This window comes from Rhinatrema bivittatum, chromosome 14 (assembly GCF_901001135.1).
Source record: "Rhinatrema bivittatum chromosome 14, aRhiBiv1.1, whole genome shotgun sequence".
NCBI lineage: Eukaryota > Metazoa > Chordata > Amphibia > Gymnophiona > Rhinatrematidae > Rhinatrema > Rhinatrema bivittatum.
The window spans coordinates 35497398-35523383 of NC_042628.1; the positions used below are offsets into that span (position 1 = coordinate 35497398).

General features: G+C 48.8%; 1 protein-coding gene across 3 annotated transcripts in view; it reads left to right on the plus strand.

Annotated features, from left to right (window-relative positions):
• The window catches only part of WDR90 (WD repeat domain 90), a 206217-nt gene that overhangs the window by 126369 nt on the left and 53862 nt on the right, over window positions 1-25986 (plus strand). For all 3 annotated transcript variants that reach the window (XM_029576135.1, XM_029576134.1, XM_029576136.1), the window contains 10 exons: window positions 4374-4502; window positions 5419-5552; window positions 5692-5720; window positions 6941-7075; window positions 7615-7800; window positions 8696-8793; window positions 17612-17714; window positions 18026-18147; window positions 22312-22471; window positions 22910-23100. In XM_029576135.1, the coding sequence (XP_029431995.1) occupies window positions 4374-4502; window positions 5419-5552; window positions 5692-5720; window positions 6941-7075; window positions 7615-7800; window positions 8696-8793; window positions 17612-17714; window positions 18026-18147; window positions 22312-22471; window positions 22910-23100 (1287 nt within the window). The remainder of the gene's footprint in view (window positions 1-4373; window positions 4503-5418; window positions 5553-5691; window positions 5721-6940; window positions 7076-7614; window positions 7801-8695; window positions 8794-17611; window positions 17715-18025; window positions 18148-22311; window positions 22472-22909; window positions 23101-25986) is intronic.

Sequence of the window (25986 nt, forward strand, 5' to 3'; positions counted from 1 at the left end):
CGAACAGGTCCTACGAGCAGGTCTCGCAGGATCCCACCCGGGTTAGGGAAGCTTGGGTACATCCCACTGTCTGGACTGATCCAGGTACGTACAGGGAAAAGAAAATTATTACTTACCTGCTAATTTTCGTTCCTGTAGTACCATGGATCAGTCCAGACGCCCACCGCATTTGGGTCCTAGGGCCTACTCCTGCTCGACTGTATGTGGATGCTGAGTCTGTTCAGCTGTGTCTCCTATTTACAGTAGTGCACTTACTGCTGTTGTTTGTTCTTACGTGTTTCCAGTTTTCCCTGTCACTGTTTACTCCCTTGGAGGTTGACACGCTATGTTCGTGTCCGCCCACCCGTTGGTGGGTCGGTTTTTCAGTTTACTCAGTTATCTCTCAGCGGCTTATTGTTGCCGTCCTGTTTTCAACTTGATCCAAGCAGGGGGTTTCGGTTTACTCGGGCTTTGATATACTCGATACTGAACTCCTGCAGAGGGGGTAGTAGTATTTATGGTGACGCCCCCTCGAAGCTTTGGGCTGACTCCATCTGCTGGATTGGGGACATAACCCACTGTCTGGACTGATCCATGGTACTACAGGAACGAAAATTAGCAGGTAAGTAATAATTTTCTTCTCTGTCCCATCATGAAAAAACACATAGATATCTGTGCAGAACAGCGCAGAATCATTGGCACTAAAGACTGGTGCCAAAACTTCCTCATATCCCAATAACAGCACTGACAAAAAGGTGCACAAAATGAATAGAATAAAGACACTAGCGCCGAACACAGATTTGGATTCATTACACCCGTACTAATACTGAAAGACGAACCTTCGACTAGTAAGGAGGAGCTCAAATTCCTGCTCTCATCATATCTGGATTGTCATGCATTTGGTCCAAAAACTATGGACAGACTTTGCGAAAAACATATGCTAGCAAACTACCTAACAAGGAGCCAAATATCAGGAAACCAATTTTGAAGCGCTTAAGAGAGTAGTTAAAATCGAAGCTCTCACCTCTACATTTCAAGACAGAAAAGAACTAGCGGAAATCAATACAGAAGAATCAACGGAGGAAAGGAGAAGATCGCCATGGTATAGCCCTTTAGTTGGAGAGGATTCCGAAGATTCATATGTCTCTGTGGCATTCGTATCGGGCACCCCGCTCACCTGACACTCCATCGGACCCATCACCCGAACCAAACACAGCGGCAGTGCCACCAGAAGATCACACCTACTCTGGTTCTATGCAAAAAATGTCTGAGGCAATTCCTTTCAATTTACAAAAGGAGGATAAAACACCACAGAACTAAAAGGCTTCTTAAATGTATTCAACCTCTGGAACAGTACAAAGCTGTTCCCATTCAACTAGCTCTTTTGGAGGTTAAGACAAAATTATGGAAAACACCATATTCCATAACATCTGAATCTGAAATACAGGACCCAGAAATATCCCGGGTATATTCAGTGGCGCAACGAGGTGAGCAGCACTGGGGCTGAAAATGGGACCCCTTGACCTCTACTTCGATACAAGATATATGAAAGGCAGTAACATATTGTCTGTACCAGGAAACTTGAGCAGACAGTAATTTTGGCCGATCTCTACTCAGCAGCATTTAAAAAAAAAAAAAAAATTCCTGCAATAGAGCTACAAGTTGCAAAAGAAAGAATATGAAATAAACAGCAACCCTCAGATGGGGAGTCTCATCTTGTGTGGCGGTTTGTTTAGCTTATCCATAACGAAAGCAAAGTTGTTTACCTGTAACGGGTTTTCTCCGTGCACAGCAGAACAATCAGCTATACAATCCTTCCCTCTTCCTTGGAAAGTTGAACGCAGGTAGCAGACAGACTGAAGGGAGACATGCGATGACGCCAACACGAGAACATCCGCGTATGACCAGACAAGGAAAAGCACTTTCTGGGCTAGAAGAGAAGAGCACTGACATGGTGCCGTCAGACGACGCTGCCATCTTATGTGACTGGTTGTTCTGCTGTTAATGGAGAACACCCGTTACAGATCTACAGCTTTGCTCTCTGGTGTTCCCAGGGCACAGAGCGGCATGGTCCTGCACCAGGATTGATTCTTAAGTCATTGTGAGGCAGCAATCGGAGGGCAGGAGTTCAAGTTTTTGTGGAGGCAGCGAGCAGGAATCCTGGTCTGGAGGGGAACATTGATTATGGGGAAAGGGTGAGCAACCCAGGTAGACCATCAAACTTTCTTTGGTGTTTTGATAGTCTGCATTTTAAGGGTTGGGTTTTTTTTTTCTTTAAATTTATTTTTTATATTCCGCTTTTCAGCACATCAAAGTGGATTACATTCAGGGACGGTAAGCATTTCCTTAGCCCCACAGAGCTTGCCTAAGGTCACAAGGAGCAGCAGTGAGATTTGACCCCCAGTTTGTAGCCCACTGCTCTAACCACTGGCTACTTCTCCAGTGGCTTGGAAGGGTTCCTGAAAATGGCTTGTGGATATTCCTTCTTGCTTTCATTGTAGAAGTTGAGAAGTACGATGGGAAAACATAATAAAATGAATTAAGAGCTTCATTTACTTAGCTGCAGTATTCTTCTCGGAAGGGTAAATACAGCGGGACTTACAAGTGGTGGAGTGCCAGGAGTAACGCTACAGCTACAATCCTAAACGAACACTAAGATCCCAAAATAAAGGACTACTGAATATGCCTACAATTCGCAACATTCATTTGACACAAATGAGAGAGCGAGTGTTCTCCCTAGCAGGTCCAAATCTCTGGAACACTCTACCGGAAACGCTACGTATATTACCAGATAGAAAGAAATTTAAAAGTGAATTAAAAACATGGCTTTTCATAAAACGCATATAATTAAAAAAAAATTCAGAATATACATAGTCACAATGACTAGAAGGAAAAAAACGAGAATTGCATCATGAAGAATAAATCAAATGAAAGAAAGCAAGATTCTTGACCCACAAACTAAGATGTGAAAACTACCATTTTATTTGAGATTACCAACACTCCTTGCCTGGTGTCCTAGTTGTAATTCCGTATGTCCCAGAAACCGTTTTTAGATATATGGAAATTTAACAGCTACATACGAATACCAACATCGTAACCAATCACTTTGTTTTTGTTTGTCCGTCTGTTGAATTTATAATTATGAATGTCATCTTGTAAACCGTTGTGATCTACACATGGAACGATGTCTAATGTCTAAATAAATATAATTTGCACTGCCACTTTGTGAATCCTGTGGTATTTTCCCCAACGGTAAAATATTATTGGGAAAAATACCATGGCAGTAAGAGGCCCCAAAACACTGCAGTGATGGCCCTGGGACTTAGCGCCACAATAAGGCTGACTGCCCCAAATAACTCTTCACCCCGCCAAGGTGCAGGAAATTCCCCCAGAGGTCTCCCCTTTACCCACCACTCCTGGAGGTGGCTGTATCATGCAAAATAAAAGGAAAATGTTAAAGGTCCATGGCAAACCCTGCCTTCCTCACACTCCCCACTCTTCAGATCTTTGCCACCTCCGCCGCACTTACGGTTTCAGCCCTGGGGGTGCAGTGGGAGCCTGGAGAGGCCCAGCCATGCCTTTGCCCAGTTGGTACCATTTTGAAAAGTGGTCAAGCCGGGCCCAGAACCCAGGGGGCACTCTGGGCCCCCCCACTATACTACTAGGGCTGAAATTGTAAGTGAGAGGAGGATGTCCCGAAAGGCGGGCTAAAATGGGGACAGGGGGCATGGTCCCCGGGGGAGGGGGGAGGGCTAATTAACTGTTTAAGAGGAGGGGTGGCGGCAGAGTGTGCCATGGACTTTGAAAAAAAATTTATTTTTTTTTTTCATACTACGTAACCACTTTCAGGGGAGGGGGACAGGCTGGTCTATGGAGATCCCTGGTGTGTTTTTCTGCACTTTTGGTGGGGGAGTTATTTGGGGCCATAGGGCCATCAGGATGTGCGTTGGCATCCTGGTGCTGCCAGGGGATGTTACCCGCGACTCTTGAGTCGTAGCTAACTTCAGCACAAATAACACGGCTTGTGATTTCTGAGGCAAGCATCGTTATTTGATTTGCATGGTTTCGGTTACTAATGAGCTTATTAGTATGCTAATCAGCTCATTATCGTACATGAAGTACTGGAGGAAGAATAACGTGAGGTATTTCAGATAGCTAATGTTATCCCTGCATCAGACCATTTTCGCATGGTAAACAACATTTACTAGTACACAGTAAACAACCTAACCCAACTTTGTAAATGAGCCCATAAGGTTGTTAAAGAAAATTCTGCTTACTAACACAGGCAGAAGTCCCCTCCTGGGTTCTTGCTATGTTCCCATTTTTATTCTCAACCCCTTCACTCCTGTCTCACCCACTCTTATAATAATGAGCGATGATTGTCCTTCATGTAGGTGCCTCAAGTGCACAGAACATCTTGTTCGTCATTGGCAGTAAGTGAGAACGGCAGGTTCCTGCTGACAGCTGGCGATAAAGTCGTTAAAGTTTGGGACTATGATATGAAGAAGGACATCAATTCCCAGGTAATCTACGGGGAGAGCCTGTCTGTACGCGTCCACCCTGAGGATTACATTTGCGTGGCCTTGCTTGTGACTGCGAGGATGGGCACATGTCTGACTGGGTTCTTGTGTCGTATACTTGCGAGTTGGGATCTAGACGTCAAAACCGGGTGGGACACAAAAATAGGTATGGACTTCACCAACTTTGAGCAAGGCAGTACAGCAGTGTTGCAGGCAGGGATGCAAAATCTGGCCCTTCCTGCAGAATCACTGCAGGAAATCTGAGAGTCTGGGGGCCAGTAGGCAGCAGAAGTCCAGCAGTGCGTTTCAGTTGCCTCCCACGCTGATGGCCAGCAGGACACTTCCTCTTCCCTCTGCATCCCTGGGTTTGATTGCTGCTTTGAATTACATGGGACACTATAGCCACGCAGTGCGGAGCAACAGTCGAGACCAGCTGGTAGAGAAGGAGGACACGACTCAAGGCCCCACTGTTCACCTCCTGCGGCTGAACAGCACAAGCGGGAGAAGGAAGAGGGAAAGGGGATCGTTGGGTTAAAAACGCAAGGGCCAACTTGAGGGGATGGCGGTTTTGTAATCTCTGCTGGTTGTCTCAGGTTGGAGGAAACAGGAAAGTGAGGAAAAGAGAGAGAGGGTTGGAAGTAGGGGCAGAGGATGAAATGGGGTTAGGGGGAGGGAGACAGTATGTGGAAGGGTAGGGGGAGAGAGGATGTGGTGGGATGGGGAAGAGAGATGGGTGGAGGACAGGAGGACAAAGAGGGAGAAGATGATGTGGGGGGATGGGACAGAGGTAGGTTGGCTTGACTCCCCCCCCCCCCCCCCCCCCTTCAATCAAAAAGGCTTTCCGCTGCCCCTGAACTGGGAGGTAGCTGTGGGTCACCATCGCTATTCAGTAATCTTTCTGCACTTCTTCCTCTCTCAGGTGTTCATTGGCCATTCGGAGCCAGTACAGCAAGTAAACTTCACCCCAGACCAGCAGGGCGTTATCAGCATTGGAGATGCCATTTTTATCTGGGACTTTCTGGCTGCAGCCAAAGAGGAGATTCTGAAGGCAGAGTAAGTGGTTTATGTCTGGGTCTCGTCCTCTTCCACAGGTGTCCAATACGAACGGGGCATGTCTGCGTCTCCCTTTGTTTCTGTCTCTGGGTTGTGATATACGCTTCAGTTTAATTCTCGTGTATTTTCTTTCCGACAGTGGCTCCTCTTCTGTGTTTCCCGAAGCTGGTGAGTTTCTAACATGAACCTTTTCTCCTTGGAAACATTGCATACTTCTGAATTTTCTCCTTTTTATCCCTACACCAGTCGAGAAACCCTTCCGAAAAAAAAAAATCATAAAGGAAAAGTTCAAGAGAGAACTTCTTTAACAAATTTTTATTTTTTTGAAACTTCTAGTATATAAATAGTCTGTTTAAATGTTTAGCTATATTTATTTCTGTTCCGCTTAGGCTTTGACAGAGGAATACTGGATTTACAGGTTCTGCACATAGTATAAGTAGTAGTAGTGATGTCATTAAAAAAAAAAAAGTAAAAATAAAACAAAATGCTGCCTTTGTCAGCTGAAAGCTCAATGAAGCCAGTTATTTTATTTATTTACAAGCAGTTAAGCCCGTTAAAACGGGCTACATCCCTCTGTCTCTCACCTCCCCCTCTTCACCACCCCCTACCTCCCTCCCTCCCACTCAGTCCCTCTCCCTCCCTCCCTCCCACTCTCCCTCCCTCCCACTCTCCCTCAGTCCCACTCTCCCTCAGTCCCACTCCCTCTCCCTCAGTCCCTCCCCCTCCCCCTCTCAGTCCCTCCCCCTCAGTCCCACTCCCTCCCTCCCTCTCCCTCAGTCCCACTCCCCTCCCTCTCTCTCTCTCCCCCCCTCTCCCTCTCTCCCTCCCTCCCCCCTCACTCAGTCCCCCCTCTCACTCAGGCCCACTCTCTCCCTCCCTCTCACTCAGTCCCACTCCCTCTCTCTCCTCCCCTCACTCAGTCCCTCCCTCTCTCTCTCCTCCCTCGTTGCCGCCGCCACTCAACGCCGCCGCCGCTGCCTCCCGACGCCGCCGCTGCCACTGGACGCCGCCATTTTTTTTCTTTTTTTTCTGGCTCAGACCGACGTGCTCGCCCGCACATGCGCGGTAGAGCTGGTCTCTACTGCGCATTTGCGGCACGTCGGTCATCCTTCGTTTATTAGGTAGGATTTTTATTTATTTATAGGTTTTTATATACCGATAGCCATTTGCACATCGTATCGGTTTACAGATAACTAAAACTTATTCTGGGAAATAAAATGATCAGGGAAGTTTACTTTTTTCGTGATTAGCCTCCTGGCGCGTAGTAAAGGACCAGAAATAATTTTCTGCTGATATTGCCAGCCAGTCATGTCAAGGACACGCCTTGGGTTCTGGCTGAATTTTTGTTTTAAGCTGAGCCCTTCACCACTGCTTTGTTTTGTTACTAGGCACAGGCACAGAGGATAGGAACAGGGACTCCACATTTATAACCAGTGGGATGCCACGCCAGTCAGCACCAGTCCCCTTGCTGTCCTCCCCTCCACGCCTGGATATCAGCCCAATACACCCAGGAGGACTTGATGGTGAGAAGAGGTGCCCTGCTATGCAAGGAGCAGACACCAGAGGGATTTTTCTATAACTGCTTTCTACTAGTTTAATCGATTTAACTTGCTTGTGACCGAAACTGCTTTCTGGAATCTATCCCACTTTATTCCTAGTACTTACTCTCATCTCTGCTCCTTCCCCCAGCTCTTGCCTTCTTCTCTGCCTCCCTCGGCATTTACTCTCCTCTCTCTGCCTCGCCTCACTAAGATCTTATCTTCTTCTCTATCTAGCTTCTTCAGCACCCGCACTTTCTCTGCCCCCAATACCTATTACTGGCCAGGATGGGGGGATCCATATATCCTGGTTACAGAGCAGAGAGATCAGGCCGTGAGTTCTGTTCCTGCTGAGAGGCCATAGAGTACAAGGAATGTTCGTATCTGGTGATGGTTAATCAGCGAGGAATATGTAAGCTGGAGTTAAAGGGCAGAAACATAGCGCGCAGAAGGTGTAAGAGGCAGTGTGCGAATGCTAGAAATTGACATTTTGAGAGACTTTCTGATTTTGCATTTTTCTGCAGATCTTCTTTCAGAGTCCGGTGAAGAGGAGGGAACAGCTGCAAAGGAGAACGGAGGAGCAGCAGCAGCCAGGGACACTGAGCACTCAGTGATTGTCATCGAGCATGGAGCAAACAGGGGAGCAGTGTTAGTCCCACAGCTGGCAGCAGCTCACAGAGGTTCAGGAGATCACAGTCAGCCATGGACAGGTAAAACAGTGCTGCTCTCTTATCATACGAGAGATCGCATCTAAGGGAAGGCTGACATCAACGGGATCAAGGCCAATATGAGATGGAGCTTCTTTTTTATGGCCACAGGATCAGTCTCCATCCCCATTCACAGGGTCAGGCAGCCATTAAGGACTTGGTCTTCATTCATAGGGATAGGTGGCCACTGAGGGTGGCCTCCATTCACAGTGACAGATGGCCAACTGATCTTTGGATCTGTCTGTCTTGATCAGAGGTAGATAGCCTACACTGAGGTGTAGAATGGTGCGAGAGCTAATAGAATAGGAATCAGAAGGGGATAGGGAGATTCCCAGTCTGCTGTTCTAATTCAGGTTAGGGGCTCTCCAGTTAAAACTGAAAGTTGCAGTGTGATCTTCCTTACAGCAGTGCTGTCTTGATACCAGTGAGCTTCCATTTAGTAGTGCCCTGTTCTAGTTAGGAGTCAAACTACATTAACTCACACACAGCAGCACCCTTTGAATGCTGTCCAGGACTTCAACTTGTGTTTCTCACAGCATTATCCTATCCGTACCAACCAAGGCTTTTTAAATCACCTTCCCTGTACGTACCAGGATCAGTCCAGACTGCTGGGTTATGCCTCCCGTCCAGCAGATGGAGTCAGAGAGAAACTGAAAAGGCACCACTCATATACCCTGGTGCGCCCCCTGCGATCCTTCAGTATATCTCTGACTCCAGCAGATGAGAGAGCATAACCTGCGGTCCTGATCTCCTGTAAATTGGGAGGGGGTTTTCCCTATCAGGTTTGACTTACGATTTTCTGAGGAATCCTGTAACTGGATCAATTTAATTACAGGCCTAGTTTAACACTGTTATTTTCTGAGGAATCCTAAGAACATAATTTTCCTTTGTCTGTCAGAAACCAAAATGAAGAGAGAACGTCATGTGGAGCCCAGCATCCGGCCGGATTCGTACAGACATTTCTCTGCTCGATTTAAAACCTCCACCCTCCCCAAGGTAGGAGCTCTTTTTAAAACCTCCCCTCTCCCTCTGCAGTGAGCTTTCTGACCTGAAAGACACCCAACCAGCTGATCTGCTAACTTGGTTGAAGCTGCAGGAATATTCAGGGGACACGAGGTAGGAACCCTGGAGAGACTAGGTCGGACGTAGAGGCTGGAGGAAAGAATTTTGTAGGCTATTGAGAAATAATGTTTCCATTTTCTGCACGAACATGCACTCTCTCCCTCTTCAATACATACAGTGTCTCACTCACACTCTGACACACTCTCCCTCTCCTAAACAGTACACATTCATTCTGACACACTTTTCCTTTTTACTCACACACATACATGCTGCCATTCTTTCCAGTACAAACATGCTCTCTGAAAGTTTAGGGTTTCTTTTAATTGGCAGATCTTGACAATCAAAGCATCCTGCACCTAGGGGAGGAGGCTGGATTCACTTGTGTGTTGCTTTGTCCCAGTCTGTTTAAAAGCAGTTACCTGTATGTATCCAGATCTGGGTTTTGCTTCCCTTCCAGCATATGGAGACAGAGAAGGTTTTGCAGACAGCCACATAAACTGGTGTGCCACTTGCAGTCCCTCAGTATTTCTCTGTCTCCAGCAAATGGAGGAGGTGCAAAACTTGCTGTTCTGTATCTGAGTTTAAAAAAAAAAACAGTTTAGAAGTAAGAAGAGGATTTTAAGAGCAGTAAGAGAAGGAGATTATTTTCCCAGGTGGTTGCCAGGTCCTGGTGGGACCATCCCTCCTGGTTGTAGGACAGGACGAGCAGGGGTTGGGGACCCTAATTTTCTCCCTGAATCACACCGGATGTGAAAGCTGGTGGGTCCAGTTCCCTCACCTACAGGAGGATTGAAGGAAGCCTCTGCCAACCTTCATTCAGGAAAGTGTTCTACTTGTTTTCTGTCGTAAAGTTTAAAAAAAAAAAAAAAAAAAAGAGAGAGAGAGAAAAAAACTGAGTATGACAGGGGCTTCTTTTTCATTCGACTGTCCCTGTCAGTGGTGGAAGAGGAGGTAAGCTGTTTAGGGGACTCCTTTCTTTACCTGCTATTAAGTTCACTTAGAGAATAGCCACTGCCATTAGCAATGGTTACATGGAATAGACTTAGTTTTTGCGTACTTGTCAGGTTCTTATGACCTGGATTGGCCACTGTTGGAAACAGGATGCTGGGCTTGATGGACCCTTGGTCTGACCCAGCATGGCATTTTCTTATGTTCTTATGTTCTTTGCAGCTGTCCAGGTCCCTTCTCCTCTCTGGGTATGTGCCGAGCAATCGGGGTTTGGGCCAAGCCATGCCGCGCAGGGAATTGCTGTACTGCATGCAGGGATGCTCAGCTCACGTTTGTCAAGGACCGGCCAATGTTCCCAATGCCTCTCTGGTGGGGGAGGGTACATTGAGAGTGATTGCAGCGGCATCTTTAAGGCAGCATGGGCCTGATAGGTCACCCGCTGCAATGCAGGAGGCTGCCGATCCATTCCTGCTAAGCGCAGGAACAGTGGCCATTTTGAAAACCTTCGCATCGACTGCAGAAAGGACGGCAGGGGGGAGGGGATGTCCCGCCAGCGCTGTCTCCAGCAGATTCCAGCCCCAATGATGCTTGGGGGGGGGGGGGCGGGGGGGGCCAGGAGGGGCAGTCTGAGCAGGTGCCAGACCTTCTGGAGGGGGATTTTCATGGTCCTGCTCCCATTTCCATGGAGTTTATTCTCTTAATGCATGAAGCCTTTATGGCCCGGAAGACCATAGGGCAGTACTCCCCCAAGCAGAGGGCTACAGAAGCTCCACCCCGGTTGGGGAGCCGTCTGTGCAAGGCCAATGGTCGGCAGAGGAAGCGTCCATGTCCATCAATTGCCAAGAGACGAGAGCGGTGCAGTGGGCTCTACAGGAGTTTCTACTTCTCTTATGCAACTGTCCGTTCACAATCCTTTCAGAGAATGCGACGGCGGTGGCCTACATCAATCGCCAGGGTGGTACCAAGAGTCAAGCGTTTGTTCAGGAAGCGGAGATGTTGATGGACTGGACGGAGCAGCATCTGGCCTTGATTGCGGCTTCTCACATAGCAGGGTCCAACAATGTGCAAGCAGATTTTCTCAGCCGGCAACAATTGGATCCCGGGGAATGGGAGCTATCAGAGGAAGCAATGCGCCTCATTACTTGCAGATGGGGCATGCCTCATATGGATCTGATGGCAACTCAGTGGAATGCCAAGGCACCGTGCTGCTTCAGTCACAGAAGAGAGCATAGAATGGAAGTGGTCGATGCCCTGGTTCTTTCTTGGCCACACGACATTCTGATCTACGTGTTTCCGCCATGGCCTCTGGTGGGCAAGGTTGTGAGAATATAGATCCATCCAGGAAAGGTAATTCTCATAGCTCCCGAGTGGCCACAAGACCTCGGTTTGCAGATTTGGTCAATCTAGCAGTGGATGGCCCATTAAGATTGGGCCATCTATCAAATCTGCTACATCAGGGTGGCGGGCCCCATAATTTCAGATCAAGTGGATCACTTTTGTCTAGCAGCTTGACTTTTGAAAGGAGGTGATTAAGGAAGAAAGGATGTCCTGAGGGTATTATTTCTACTCTGTTGCAGGCTCGAAAAGCCTTTTACTTCCTTGGTGTATGTCCGGGTTTGGAGGGTCTTTGAGTCTTGGAATACGGAGCAAGGGGTTGATCCTTGGCAAGCAATGATGGCGCAGATTCTGGCTTTTTTGCAAAGAGGCCTAACAAAACATTTGTCCTTTAGTTCCCTAAGAGTGCAGGTATCCGCCCTGGGCTGTTTACAAGGCAAGATTCATGGAACAACCCTAGTGGCACATCCAGATGTGGTACATTTCCTTCGAGGGGTGAAGCATTTGCGCCCCCCTGTTAATAAGGTGTGCCTTTTTTGGAGCCTTAACTTGGTCTTCAAGGGCATGTGTGCAGCACCTTTTGAGCCTCTTAAAAGGGCCACCTTTTAAAGTGGTTTTCTTGGTGGCAGTTTATTCAGCAAGAAGGGTGTCAGAGCTTCAAGCCCTATCATGTAGGGAATCTTTTTTGCGGATTTCAGATTCCGGGGTCTCTTTGCGAACGATTCCGTCTTTTCTGCCAAAGGTGGTTTTGATGTTCCACTTAAGTCAGTCAGTGGAGCTTCTGCCTTTTTCCAAATCTGGAGGTTGGTGCACTCATGCAAAAGTATTAAGACGTTTAGATGTCAGAAGGTCATTGTCACAGTATCTAGAGGTCACTAACAGTTTCAGATTGTTGGATCACCTTTTTGTGCTATGGAGTGGTGCGAAAAGGAGTCATAAGACATCAAAGGCCATGATTGCGCGTTGGTTGAAGGAGGCTACTGGATCCACATACATATGTCATGGTCATCCTATCCCAGAGGGGATTAAGGGGTCATTCTACCCGGTTCCAGGCAGCCTCCTAGGCAGAATGTCAGCTAGTTTTGCCGCAAGAGATTGTAGGGTGGCTACTTGGAAGTCTTTGCATACCTTTGCCAGACACTATCAATTGGACGTCCAGGCCCCGGATGTCGGCAGTTTTGGTGAAAGCGTTCTTCGAGCGGGACACTCACAATCCCACCCCGGTTAGGGAAGCTTTGGTACATCTTAGGAGTCTGGGCTGATCTAGGAACATTCAGGGAAAGGAAAATTGGTTCTTACTTGCTAATTTTCGTTCCTGTAGTAGTACCACAGATCGGTCCAAAGTCCCGCCTGGTGGGAGAGAGGAGATTTGGAGAGTTCGCTCAATCTGTTTACTAAAATGAGTCTGAAGAATGGCACAGGTTTCTGGTTAGTCCTTACAATTAAAGTTCCAAAATTAGATAGAGTTCTCACTTATAAAATTTCCCCTTTCCTTTGCTTGTTTGGGGGATATTGTTACATTAGTTTATTAAAAGTTTTTTGCTATTTTTGTTTGGCTACTTAGTAATACTGTCGGACTGCAGGTGGCACATCAGTTTATGTGGCAGTGGCTGCGAAACTTCCTCTGCCTCCATCTGCTGGAAGGGAGATAAAAGCCAGGAGTCTGGACTGATCTGTGGTACTACAGGAACGGAAATTCCCTGTACATACCCGGCTCAGTCCAGACACCTGGGTTTCAAAACAACCCTGCCATATATACCAAGGTGCCACCCACAGTCCCTCAGTCTTACTCTGTCTCCAGCAGATGGCAGAGGTGCAAAACCCACATTCCCTGTATGTACCCGGATCAGTCCAGACAGTGGGTTGTGTACCCCTTCCAGCAGATGGAGTCAGAGCAAAATTGTAACGACGGCCCCTTATATAGGTTAGAGCTCCCTCTTCGTCCCTTCAGTATTACACTGACTCCAGCAGAGGAAGGTCACACCTGCGGTTTCCCTTGTTTTACTAACTTTTCTATCTTGGGATGGATCTTTGTTAAAAAAAAAAAAAAAAAAAGAAAAGATTTTCTAACTTAGAGGATTTCTGTAGGATTTCTCCTCCATTCTGTGAAAGTTGCAGTCAGAACTTGGGTACTCCCTCCTTGTTTTACCTTTAGCTTGGTTTGGGGTAAGTTCTGTTATTTCTCTTCACAGGAATCCTCTTACCTGCTTTTCTGCCGGCTGGAGTGCACGTTGGTGGTCCAAACTCTCCCCCTCCGGCCGGCTGCTCTGGGACATCGTCTTCCTCGGAGCAGTCCCCACAGAGAGGTGCCATTCCTCTGTGCTCCCCCTGCCTTACTTTGCCAGCACAGGCCCCACTTGTGGCTGCTGCTATTCCATAGGGAGGTTTTTGTTTGCAGGCCCTGATTTCCCCTCCGATGCCACGCCCGGCGCTATGCTATGCCTGCGGGGAGCCCAGATCGCGGCTCTCCCGCAAAGGCCTATGTTCTAGCTGCCTCCCAGGCAGGGAAGGCACCTCGAGCCCAGGGGGAACAATGGCCATCTTGCTTCCTCTTCTGCCTGCCCCGGAGCAGCCAGACTCCGTTCCTGATGTTGGTTTTCTCCTGGCGCCACTGATTTTGACTCCCGCAATCCTCCCAGCACCAGAGCCCCCTTTGGGGCACCCTTTGGAGACCCCCCCCTCCGGGTCTACCCCCGCCCTTCTCCACAGACTTTATCCTATTAATGCACAATGCTTACTTAGCTCGCATGGATCCTGCCTCCGCCCCACCGCCTGCCAAGGTCTTCAGGATAGAGGAGCCTGGGGATGTTGCGACTCCCCTCCAGGGCCCCCATGAGGCCCGGGGACTGCTCTGCCCCGGGGGGATCAGTACCCCCTGTGACTGAAGCTCCATCTCAAGGATCCTCCCGGGTACGGGTGATCGCTCACGCGTCCATTCCCAATCTCCCTAATCAAGATCCAGATACAGACCCTGCCCTGGATGACTCCTCTCCATCCATGCCAGTCGAGGGTGACGACCCTCGAGTGTTACGCCTTTTTCAAAGGGATGAGCTGGATCCCCTCATTCCCTATGTGCTCGACCAACTAGACATTGAGGCCCCACAAGACACCTTGGGCCCCAGCACAACGTCAAGAAAAGGAGAATCCTGTCTTGGCGGGTCTCCGTCCGCCAGCCAAGACTTTCCTTTTTCACCCTATGCTCCTCCAGTTGTTGTCGCGGGAGTGGGATACTCCGGAGGCTTCTCTACGGGTCAGCAGAGCAATGGACAAGTTGTACCCACTTCCTGAAGACTCGTTGGATCTTCTCAAGATCCCCAAAGTGGACACGTCAGTGTCGGCGGTCATGAAAGACAACTATCCCCGTCACTGGGGGTGCAGCGCTCCGGGCATGCAGGATCGCAAACTGGAGGTATACCTCAAAAGGGTCTTTGAGGTGTCCGCTCTGGGAGTCAGGGCAGCTGTCTATAGCTCCCTTATGCAAAGAGCAGGCCTCAGATGGGTGCAGCAACTTCTTGGTACCCAAGAGCTTTCTCCGCAGGAGGCTCGCTCAGCAGGCGGAACATCTGGAGGCAGTCATAGCTTATGGGGCAGATGCCTTCTACGACTTGCTCCGGGTACTGGCCAGGTCCATGATCTCGGTAGTCTCTGCCAGACGTCTGCTTTGGCTCCGCAACTGGTCAGATTCCTCTTCCAAATCACAGCTGGGCTCCTTGCCTTTCAAAGGGAAGTTACTGTTCGGGGAAGAACTAGACCAGCTCATCAAGTCCCTGGGTGAGAACAAGGTGCACAAGTTATCCAAGGATCGTCCTTGCAGTACCAGGACGTTCGCTGCCACTCGCTCCTGCTTCCGGGGACAACGTCATTTTCGCCAGTCACGGACTCTCCCACAGAGGACTCCCTCCTCCAGGTCACAATCCTGGTCCCATTCCTTTTGGAGACTGAGATCATCCAGGGATAGCCTCTCCCAAGGTGCTCCAGCCAAGTCCTCTCAATGATGTGTTGCCGGCCCACTCTTCGACACCCAGGATAGGGGGTCGGCTGTCTCTCTTCTACGAGGAATGGGCCAAAATCACCTCAGACCAATGGGTCCTGGATATTCTAAAGCACGGCTACGCATTAGAATTTGCTCGACCTCTAAGAGACCGCTTTGTCTTCTCCCCTTGCGGACCAGTGTCCAACCAACTTGTAGTTCGCCAGACACTGGATCGTCTCCTGGACTTAGGGGCCATACTCCCGGTGCCTCTCGGAGAGCAGGGGTCAGGCCATTATTCCATCTACTTCGTGGTCCCCAAGAAGGAAGGCTCCTTTCATCCCATTCTCGATCTCAAGATGGTCAACAGATCCCTCAAGATCCCCCGTTTCCGTGATAGCGGCGGTTCATGAGGGGGAGTTCCTAGCTTCCTTGGACTTGACAGAGGCCTACCTACACATTCCCATCCTCCAGGATTATCAGCGCTATCTTCGCTTCAAGATCCTTGGCCTGCATTTCCAGTTCCAGGCTCTCCCATTTGGACTGGCGACAGCGCCGCACACTTTCACCAAGATGATGGTGGTGGTAGTAGTGGCGCTCCGGAAGGAAGGCATCCTGGTCCACCCCTACCTGGACGACTGGTTTATCCGTGCGAAGTCCAAGGATCTCTGCCAACGGGCGGTCGATAGAGTCCTCCAGCTCCTCCGTTCCCTCGGAAGGGTCATCAATCTGGCGAAGGGCAGTTTGGTCCCTTCCCAGACAATAGATTTCCTAGGGGCTCATTTCAACACCAGGCTGGGCAAAGTTTTTCTTCAGCAGGACAGGGTGCAAGCCCTCCTCCCCCCAAGTACAGCGCTTCAGTTGCCTTTTGCTCCCCAAGGCATGGGACTACCTCCAGGTCCTGGGCTCTATGGCTTCCACTATAGATTTAGTTCCGTGGGCCTTCGCACATATGCAGCCTCTACAGCGTGCATTGCTCTCTCACTGGAAGCCAGTCTCTCGGGACTTTCAAGCACAACTACTACTGCCGGACCCAGCCAGGAACAGCCTGCTCTGTTGACTTCGTCTCGATCACTTGTTGCGGGGAGTGGATTTGGACATTCCTCAATGGGTGATCGTCACCACGGATGCCAGCTTGTCTGGCTGGGGGGCCGTGTGCGAGAAACTGTCGACGCAGGGTCAGTGGACCTCAGACTATGCACTATGGCTGATAAGTCCATCTCGCACTGTAGCGTTTTCTCCCCCTGGTCCAGGGCCGAGCAGTACGGATTCTCTCCGACAATGCGATGACTGTGGCATATGTCAACCGTCAAGGAAGGACAAGGAGCCGTCACATGTCCCTGGAAACGGACAAGTTAATGGCATGGGCGGAGATCCACCTCGCCCGGCTAGCGGCCTCTCACATAGTGGGAGTAGACAACGTTCAGGCGGACTTCCTGAGCCGGCAACGCTTGGATCCCGGAGAGTGGGAACTGTCCAAAGCAGCAGTTCAGTTGATTTTCTGTCCTTGGGGAACTCCTCATTTCGATCTCATGGCCTCTCGAAAGAACGCGAAAGTTCCACACTTCTTCAGTCACAGAAGAGAGCACGGCACGGAGGGAGTGGACGCCCTGGTTCTTCCCTGGCCGCGAAACCTCCTTCTCTACGCGTTCCCTCCGTGGCCTCTGGTGGGGAAAGTCTTTCGGATAGAGGCCCACCAAGGGCCGGTGATTCTCTTGGCGCCAGAGTAGCCACACAGACCGTGGTTTGCGGATCTAGTCAACATGACGGTGGACGGTCCTCTGTGGCTAGCTCGGCTTCCGAACCTTCTCCATCAAGGATCAGTATATTTTGACCAGGCAGATCGCTTCTGTCTTGCGGCCTGACTTTTGAACGGCGCAGGCTGAGACGGCGCGGTTACCCCGATGCGATTGTTTTCACCCTCCTTCAGGCCAGCAAACCCTCTACTTCCCTTGCTTATGTGCAAGTCTGGAATACACATAAGCAAGGGAAGTAGAGGACTGAAATATGGCCTATGCATTCTGAAAAGACTTAAAAAGGAAAATTAGTTTCTTACCTGATAATTTTCGTTCCTGTAGTACCACGGATCAGTCCAGAGCCCCACCCGCAGCTGTGTACACAAAGTAACAGAGTCCACTTGTGCATTCTGGTCTGGTTACTAGTACTGCATTTTGTCTCTTGTTTTCTCTTGGTTCAGCGAGTTCTGTTCCCTGTTGGGGGTTTATCTGAGCCTTATTATAGCTGGGAGAATAGTTAGTTATGTAGTTTGGTTTTGTTCCGTGCTGCTTTGACATTAAATAAGACTGAGGGACTGTGGGTGGCACCTTGGTGTATATGGCAGGGTTGTTTTAAAAAACATCTCTGTCTCCATCTGCTGGAGGGGAAGCAAAACCCAGGTGTCTGGACTGATCCGTGGTATTACAGGAACGAAAATTATCAGGTAAGAACTAATTTTCCTTTAGCAGATAAGAGCCAATTTTCCTTTTGTTTGTCTTGCAGGGTTTCTCATCTCTGCTGACATGTCAGGAGGGTCTGACGCTTAAAGCAGTGATCGGTTACAATGGGAATGGCCGAGGGAATATGGCCTGGAATCCAGACACAGGTATTACTGAGTATGGCCCAGAGCTCAGACTGTCTCTTCTGATAAGGAGGATCAGTACAGACTGGAAGACTGCTTCCAGTTCCACTTTTGCCTTTCATGGATTTCCTTGGACTGAGACCTTTTAACAACATCAGTCTTCTTCACAGCCTCATACACTGAGCCTACTATAGAAACAGCAGTGTTTATTCTCCCTGGCTATGCTGTTTTCATCCCTGATCAACCTCTAGATGTGTGCCTTTACATACTAAGGAATAAAGCTGAAAGGTTTCTGTTCTGTCTTTCTCACCTCACTTTCCTTATCTCTGCTCCAGGTTTCTTCGCTTACACGTGCGGCTGTGTGATTGTAGTGGAGGACCTGCACTCTGGAGCTCAACAACACTGGCTTGGGCACCCTGAAGAGATCTCCACCCTGGCAGTGACCCATGATGCTCAGGTACAGCACTATAGGATCCTGGCTTCTTTCCTAGCTGTCTCTGTCATGCAGTTTGTCGAGCAAAATATATTTGCATGTATGGTGCAGTAAACATGGGGGTTCAAGCAAAACATACCTATAGAGATACACACATACAGCACGAACATCCATGTACACACACACATCTGTAAATGCACGTTTGCAAACTGCATAATAAACATGTTTAGGTTTGTGCACTGAAAAGCAAACAAGTAGAAGGTTAATATTCACAGACATTTATCTGCATAACTTTTCAGTAGCTGAATAAATGCTGTTTTGAATATTGTCGGCACTTATAAGTCATTATCTGGACAGCACTGTTGTCAGAGTAACATGATATACGGTAGGCACTGGACGATTGTTCTGAGCTTCAAGTTGGGGTGAGGGGTTCTAGGTGGGGTGTGAAAGCTGGAGTTGGTGTTATGGGGAGGAAGGGAAGACTTCCAGAGAGGCCAACTATTAATATCAGTTTCCACTTCATCTAGCCAGACCAGTCCATATGTATAGATTATGCCCACCAACTTGCAAATAGAGACAGAATAACAGGTTTGTCAACATCAGTTCTTCCCTGTACATACCCAGATCAGTCCAGACTCCTGGGCTTTGCCTCCCTACCAGCAGATGGAGACAGAGAAATTTTCTCTGACATTGTGCATAACCTATTGTGCCACCTGCTGTCCCTCAGTATTTCTCTGTCTCCAGCAGATGGTAGATGGTGTAAAACCTGCAGTCTGGAGAGAAAAAAAATAGATTAAAAGATACAATTTCTGGTTCCTCATGGGGGTTGTGAGGTCCTGGTGGGGCCATTCCCCCCCCCCCCTGGTTTGAGGCGGACACGCAGGGGGTTGGTGTCCCTTCTAATAGCTCGGTCCATAGGTCCATGGGGTGGACATCTGGTGGTGCAGATCCCTTATCCCCAAAGAGACAGCAGTGGAACCTGCTGGCAATTCTGCACTGCAAGCCCAGTAGAGTAGGGAAGAATCTCTTTTATATAGTTTGTTCTTGGCTGGTTCGCTAAAGTTTGGCAAAAGAAGACTGACAAAACCAGTGGTCTGGCTCTTTACTGATCTGCCATGCAGCCTGCGCTCCTAGAACCTGAACCTCTGCACCAAAAGAAAGTATTGGTTTCTATGTATCTTTATTTGTTCCTGAGCATATCCAGATCAGTCCAGAGAAGTGGGTTGTGTATCCCTACCAGCAGATGGAGTCAGAGAGCAAAAACTTTGAGCACTGCCATATATACAAGAGTGCCACCTGCAGTCCCTCAGTATTTCTCTGACTCCAGCAGATGGTAGAGATGCACTCCTGCAGTCTTTAGTTTGAATTTTTATTTAGTTAGATTTTTTTCCTTTGGTTGCAGTCGCTTCCTGAGGTATTACGCACCTTCGTGGGCCATCCCTCAGTGGAAGCCGGGCGTCCGGGGGATTGGACATCCCTGTCAGGGTTTCGCCCGCCACGGTTCGGTGTGTGAAGGCCAGGGGCCCCTGATTACTCACCACCGACACTGCTACAGAGGCTCCCTTGTCCCATGCAAGAGCTTCCTCTGTGCCTTGGTAAAGTTTTACAAAAAAAAAAAGTTAATAGAGAGTCTGACCGACTGTCTTCAGTGCTGAGGAAAGGAGTCTGTACAGGAGGGACAGGGTCCTCTGCGGCCATTCTGGGAGGCTGTAAGCATTTTTCCCTCAGCTCCCGGGGCTCCGGGTTGCCTTTGGAAGGACTGGATGAGTTGTAAGTGTGGCCCGTTTATTTTAGCGTTTTCTCCGCAGGTGGCCTAGCGATTTGGCCGCAGACAGGCTGTTTTTCAATTTCTTTCCTGCGGCGCGGCTGCGCACTGTTTTTTGCAGAGTCTGTTGTTTTTTGCCCTGCCTGACTGAAATTTTCCCACGTAGCGGCAGCGTGCAGCTCGTTGTAATCGCGGCCTTTGCTTCTCCCCCTCAGACCGCGAGGCGGCACGCTACAGCTGATGGGGCCGTGATCGAAATCGCAGGCCTGCCGCGTGTGTGGGATACGTGGTCAGGCGTGGGATGCGGCCTCTTTATGAGCGTCTTGTTCCCTGGGGATGGTGGGCTCTTCAGTTCTGGTTGCTCCTTCCCGCAGGGAGAGACCGACTGCCTCGCGCCTTGGATCGCGGGAGAAGGATTCTCCTCCTGTTTTAGCTCCGGTGGGGGAGGACCCCATGGGGGGAGCTGAAGATGTGACTCCAGTCGACTCCTGGGAGGGGGATCCGGAGGGGTTTTCCATGGAATTTATCCTCTTCATGCACCAGGCCTTCCTGGCAAGGAAGCGCTCGGCAGTTAAGAGACCCGGTCTCCCTGGGGACGGTTCGGATCCACCCGAGAAAAGAGGTCGGCGTACGGAGCCTCATCAGCGCCCCACTGAACAGACTCGCCCAAAAGGGAATACTCCCCGGGGCCCACAAGATCCAATTCCTGGGTCAGGAGCGGCGCCGGCCTCAGGGGCGGATCCGGATCTGCGTCTGGAGAAAAAAAAAAAAGATTAAAAGATACAATTTCTGGATTCTCCCAGGGGGTTGAGAGATCCTGGAGGGGAGTGTCTCTTCCCCCCCCCCCCCCTGGTTTGAGGCGGACAAGCAGGGGGTTGTGACCCTTCTGATAGCCCGATGTGGTCCAGATCCCTCATCCCCCATGAGACAGCGGTGCAAACCCAGTGGAGCAGAGAAGTATCCCTTTTATACGGTTTGTCCTGGGCTGGGTCACTAAAATGTAGTCATCTTTCAAACTCTAGAGAATCTGGATGCTCAGTCAACATGCTGGGGGAGAGAGTATTTCTCACAGAGAGGATTGCTGAAATTGCATAGTCTGATTAGGCTTCTGCTAGAGGTTTCGGTGCCCAGGGTCAGGGACTATTTACAGGTCCTAGTTTTATGGCATCGATATTGGAAAGGAATGTATTGGGCATTCGTGCATATGCAACCTCTGCAGGGGGGAAATCTTCTCTTTCACTAGAATCCATTAGTGGAAGAGTTTCATCCCCCTCTTCCATTAGAGGAGGAATCCAGGGACAGTCTTTTGTGGTGGCTTACTCGTATCAATCTCAAGCGTGGTGTGAATTTGGAGGTTCTGAATTGGGAAATACACTACTGATGCAAGCCTCTCCGAATGGAGGGCGATGTGGCAAGATCAGAAGGCGCAGGGCCAGTGGTCAAAATTGGAGGCCTCATGGGCTATCAATTGGTTAGAGATGAGAGAGTGGTGCTTTTCACGTTGCTTGCTTGTCTGCCAGTACGGATCCTATCAGACAATGCGTCGACGGTGGCCTACATCTCGTGCTCTTACCTGCAAATTTTCATTCCTGTAGTACCACAGATCAGTCCAGAGACCTGCCCATTTACTTTGTGGGAAGAGCCCACACTTGTAGTTTTGCTTTGTATATAGTGCAGAATGGTTGGAGGTTTTCAATGCTGATCGCTTATATTAAAATTTGGGAAATGAGTTTTCCACTGTCCTTTAGGGCAACTTCACCTTCCAGCTAGTTGGAGGGGTGAGAGTTCATTTAAAAGTTTGCCTAAACATTTATGGTTGTTGCTGCCATCTTGGCTTAGGTACAGGTCAGTACTGAGGGACTGTATGTGGCACACTGGGTTATGTATGTTGTCAGTGAAACTTTCTCTGTCTCCATCTGCTGGCAGGGAAGAAAAACACAGGAGTCTGGACTGATTTGTGGTACTACTGGAACGAAAAAAACAATTTTCCTATAGGTGACTTATCCAGCTAAGTAGTTAGCCGGGGGGGCGGGGAATGGATGGATCCAGGGTGTGCTGCTTATCTGGCTAACTTAGCTGGATAAGTGCCAATATTCTGACTTACCCGGTTAGGTTAACTGGATAAATTAGACCTGCTATAGAACAGATTTAACTTACACGGATATAACTTATCCGGCTAAATAGCACCAAATATGAAATATTCAGCAGCATAGCCATGCGACTGAATATCCCATGTAAGTTAGCTGGATATATTTTATCCAGCTAACTTACTTTTAGCCGTTTTCTTTTCAGTATTGACCTCTAAGTATTCAGACACACCTGCACATAATGAAAGCTGCATGTGTCAGAACCCCCACCCAAAGCATGCAGGAGAAGAAACCCTGTGAGTAACTCATGATATAATTGTGTTCTGCTCTTGCTAGACCCTTGCCTCAGCCTCAGGACAAGGGAATGGATCCTCCCGCTGTCAGATCCGCATATGGAATGTGCAGAATGGATCCCAAAAAAATCTTCTCTACCATTACAAAACAGAGGTTCAGGTCATGGAGTACTCCCGGGATGACAGAATCTTGGCCACCGCAGGTTGGTGCCAGAGACTCCCTTGGGGAGGAAGGAGGGGGTTTGAGATGACTGGCTATTGTAATGGCGGGATGAGCAAAGTGACCATAGCACTAATGAGGTTATGCATCACCATAGCAATGAAAATAGTGTGGTGAGGGAGGGGGGGGGTATTGATTACTTAGCTATGATATTAAGTATTGTGAAGGAGGAGCCTGGATTATTATTGCAATGACAGCAGTATTGTGAGGAAGGGGTATGAATTATTACAGCAGTGAGGGAGGGGGATGGATTTTTTATAGCAGTGACAGTAAGATTAAATGGCTGAGGGGTGGATTAACCCTAAAGCAATGATTGCAGGATTGTGTGGGTGAGAGATGCTTACTATAGCAGTAGTTTAAAAGCAGTAGAATATATTGCTTCGGTGGACTCAAACTTTGTTTTTGTCACTGGCATCACTAGGAGATTACAGAGACAAGACCATTGCTCTGTGGAGCACAACAAGCTACGAGTTGCTGATATCCAGTCCTTTCTCAGAACCCATTCATGAGATGGCATTTAACCCTATGTCTGCAGATGTATTTGCCAGTGTTGGACCAGGAGCGGTGAGCTTCTGGAGGATAGAGCAGCAGGGATCTGGAATCAAACTGAAGGTATATCTTGGTATGGTCTATGGTTTCTGTCTCTTGCTCATCTTCACATATGTATTGGGTTTTTCCTACGTCAGATGACTTACACCTGCTATTCTTGGCCTTCAAGTATATTTCTATTGAAGAGTTAAGACCCAGACTTTTCCTAGCGTGTAGACAGATGGACAGGACCAGTGTGTTATGCTCCCCTGCCAGCAGATGGAGACGGAGCAAGCTGACATCACAGTATATATACTCCTGCAGTGACCCCCAGCCTGCCAGTATTCTCCGTCTCCAGCAAATGATGGATGTGCACCTCCCTATGGGAATTGCTTCAGATTTTGGAAGAAGAATTTTAAATTAAGAAAGGAAAGTCCCCCACTCTCCTGCGGTGATACCAGATGGTCCTTCCACCAGTTGAGAATTCCTGAGGTGATTTCCGTGGTCCCTCAGATGTGTGCCTTGTTCTGGTAGCTGAGTTTCCTGGCATGGACGTAGCTGATTGTACAGCTTGGAGGCAGAGTGCGATGCTGAAAACAGATGCCCTCTCCCCCCACAGCCAGAAACCATCTCTATACTCAGCCAGTTAGAGCTGAGCTCAGGTAAGTTTAAAAAAAATAATAATTTTGGAGACAGAGGAGTCTCCATGCTCTGCGCACTGTTCCAACATTCATTCCTACTCCCATGGGGCTTAGAGAACTGGGCAGCCAGGTGGGTTGTGCGGCCACGGCTAGGCCCTGCAGTTAGGCTTTTTGCCTGTGTGCCGCGTGGTGGGCCGCGGATGCATTTTCGCATGCTTTTGTAGGTGCTTTACTGCCCTCTACAGGACATTGGTGTGCACAGTGTGTTGGCTCTGCATATGCATTGTGTGCTCAGTTTTGGGTGCGTTTTTACATGCACAAAGTTTTAAGCGTGGTGGGACATTCAAGCTTTGGCGCACAATTTGTGTGAGTGTTTTGAAGCACATACTTTTGAGGTGCCTAATTTTTGAGCGCATAAATTTTTTAAGCGCGAGCCGTTTGGACGCGTGTTCACCATCGCCAGTGCACTGATTGCGCCAGTGAACAAGAAACCTAAGCACCTTTCTCTCTGTGTTGCCTGTCATATTCGGGTTTCTCAGCCTGACCTGACCTCTAACGTGTGTCAGCGCTGTTTGGATGCTCAGGAAGAGTTGTCTTCCTTGGATTTCGCTAAGCCTGGATTCTCCCATCCTGATGATGGTCTGGTTACGGATCTATCTGGAGGTACGCCAGATCTTGGTACTCCCTTGACTGGCTCCTCCGCTGGCAATGGCAGTTCAATGGGCCTCACTCCAGTTCCTTCTGGGTTTGGCCTGGATCTGGCTACTTTTTCTTGGGTGAAGTTTTTTTCAGGGTTTACGAGCTTTTTCTTCAGGCACAGTCCTCAGCTTTGCCCAATCCTGCCAGGTCAGACCCTCAACCAGTGGGCCCCTCTCTCTTCCAGTCCTATGGTTAAGCGCTGGAGCACTGATGTTGAGTCAGATCCCGATTTCCTGGAAGATGGGGAAATTCCTCCAGGACTGGAATTATATCGGACCATGTTATGGTTCTTTAATAGAGATGAACTGCCTGCCTTGATTTCCCAGACCTTGAAAATGCTGGGTGTTCCTGGTATGGATTCCATGTCTGAGCCGAAGAAGAATCCCATTTTTGTTTCCTTGCGTAAATCCTCTTGTTTTTTTCTCTGTTATGATTACCATTCAGGAACTGATTGATCTTGAATTGGATGCCCCAGAAGCAAATTTCAAAGGGGGTCAGAAGTTGGAAGGCCTGTACCCCCTAGATCCAGCTGTGAGAGAACATTTGCTTTTTCCCTACGTGGATGCACTGTCTGTGCCGTCTCTAAGCAGACAACTTATCCCTGTGGAGGGAGGAGTGGCCTTGAAGGATGTGCATGATAGGAGGATTAAGGCTATCCTTAAGTAAGCTTTTGAGGCAGTGGCGATGACTTTACAGATAACTTCCTGTTGTGCCCTTGTGGCACAATCTTGTCTGCTTCTCTTTCAGGAAGTTGATTCTGGAGTGAATTCAGAGCAGTTATGGAACCCACTGCCACCCTTTTTAGCAGATGCGGGCTGCGATTTGGTCCGTGCTTCGGCCAGATGAGTGGCTTCGGTGATAGCGGCCAGGCGTCAACTATGGTTGCGAAATTGGTCAGTTGATGCAGCCTCCACAGCTAATCTTACGAAAATGCCTTTTAAAGGCTCACTGTTGTTTGGGAGCAAGTTGGAGAAACTGGCCATTGAGTGGCACGAATCTCCAGTCATTCATTTGCCAGAGGATAAAAAGTAATTGCAATGCCTCTTTGGTATGAGTGGTCGCCTCCGGGGTTCCAAGCAGTTTAGTCCCTACAGGACTCGGCCTTTCGGAAGGTCTCAGACTTTCATCCCAGACAGCCCAGGAGAGGAACAGACTCGGGTGGCGGATCTTCTTGAGCTTCCCAATGAAGATTTGCCGACACACCTTTGGGAACAAGAGATGGGGGGACGCTTCTCTCTCTTTTATCAGAGGTGGGTCGAAATCACATCGGATCAGTGGGTCCTGGAGGTGATACAAGTAGGATATGTGCTTGAATTTCACAATATTCCTCAGGACGTGTTCATGGTGTCTCCTTACCACTCCCCACAGAAGACGTAGGCAGTAGTCTATGCTTCTAAGGCTCCTCAGGCTGAGAGCTGTGGTTCCTGCTCCTCCATCTCAAGAAAGTCTGGGGTGATATTCCATTATTTTGTTATGTCCAAGAAGGAGGGTTCCTTTTGTCCCATCCTGGATCTCAAAAGTATCAATAGTCATTTGAGGTGACTCATTTTCGCATGGAAACTTTATGCTCTGTGATAATGGCCATGCAGTCGGGGGAATTTCTGACTTCCCTGGATCTCTGAGGCCTACC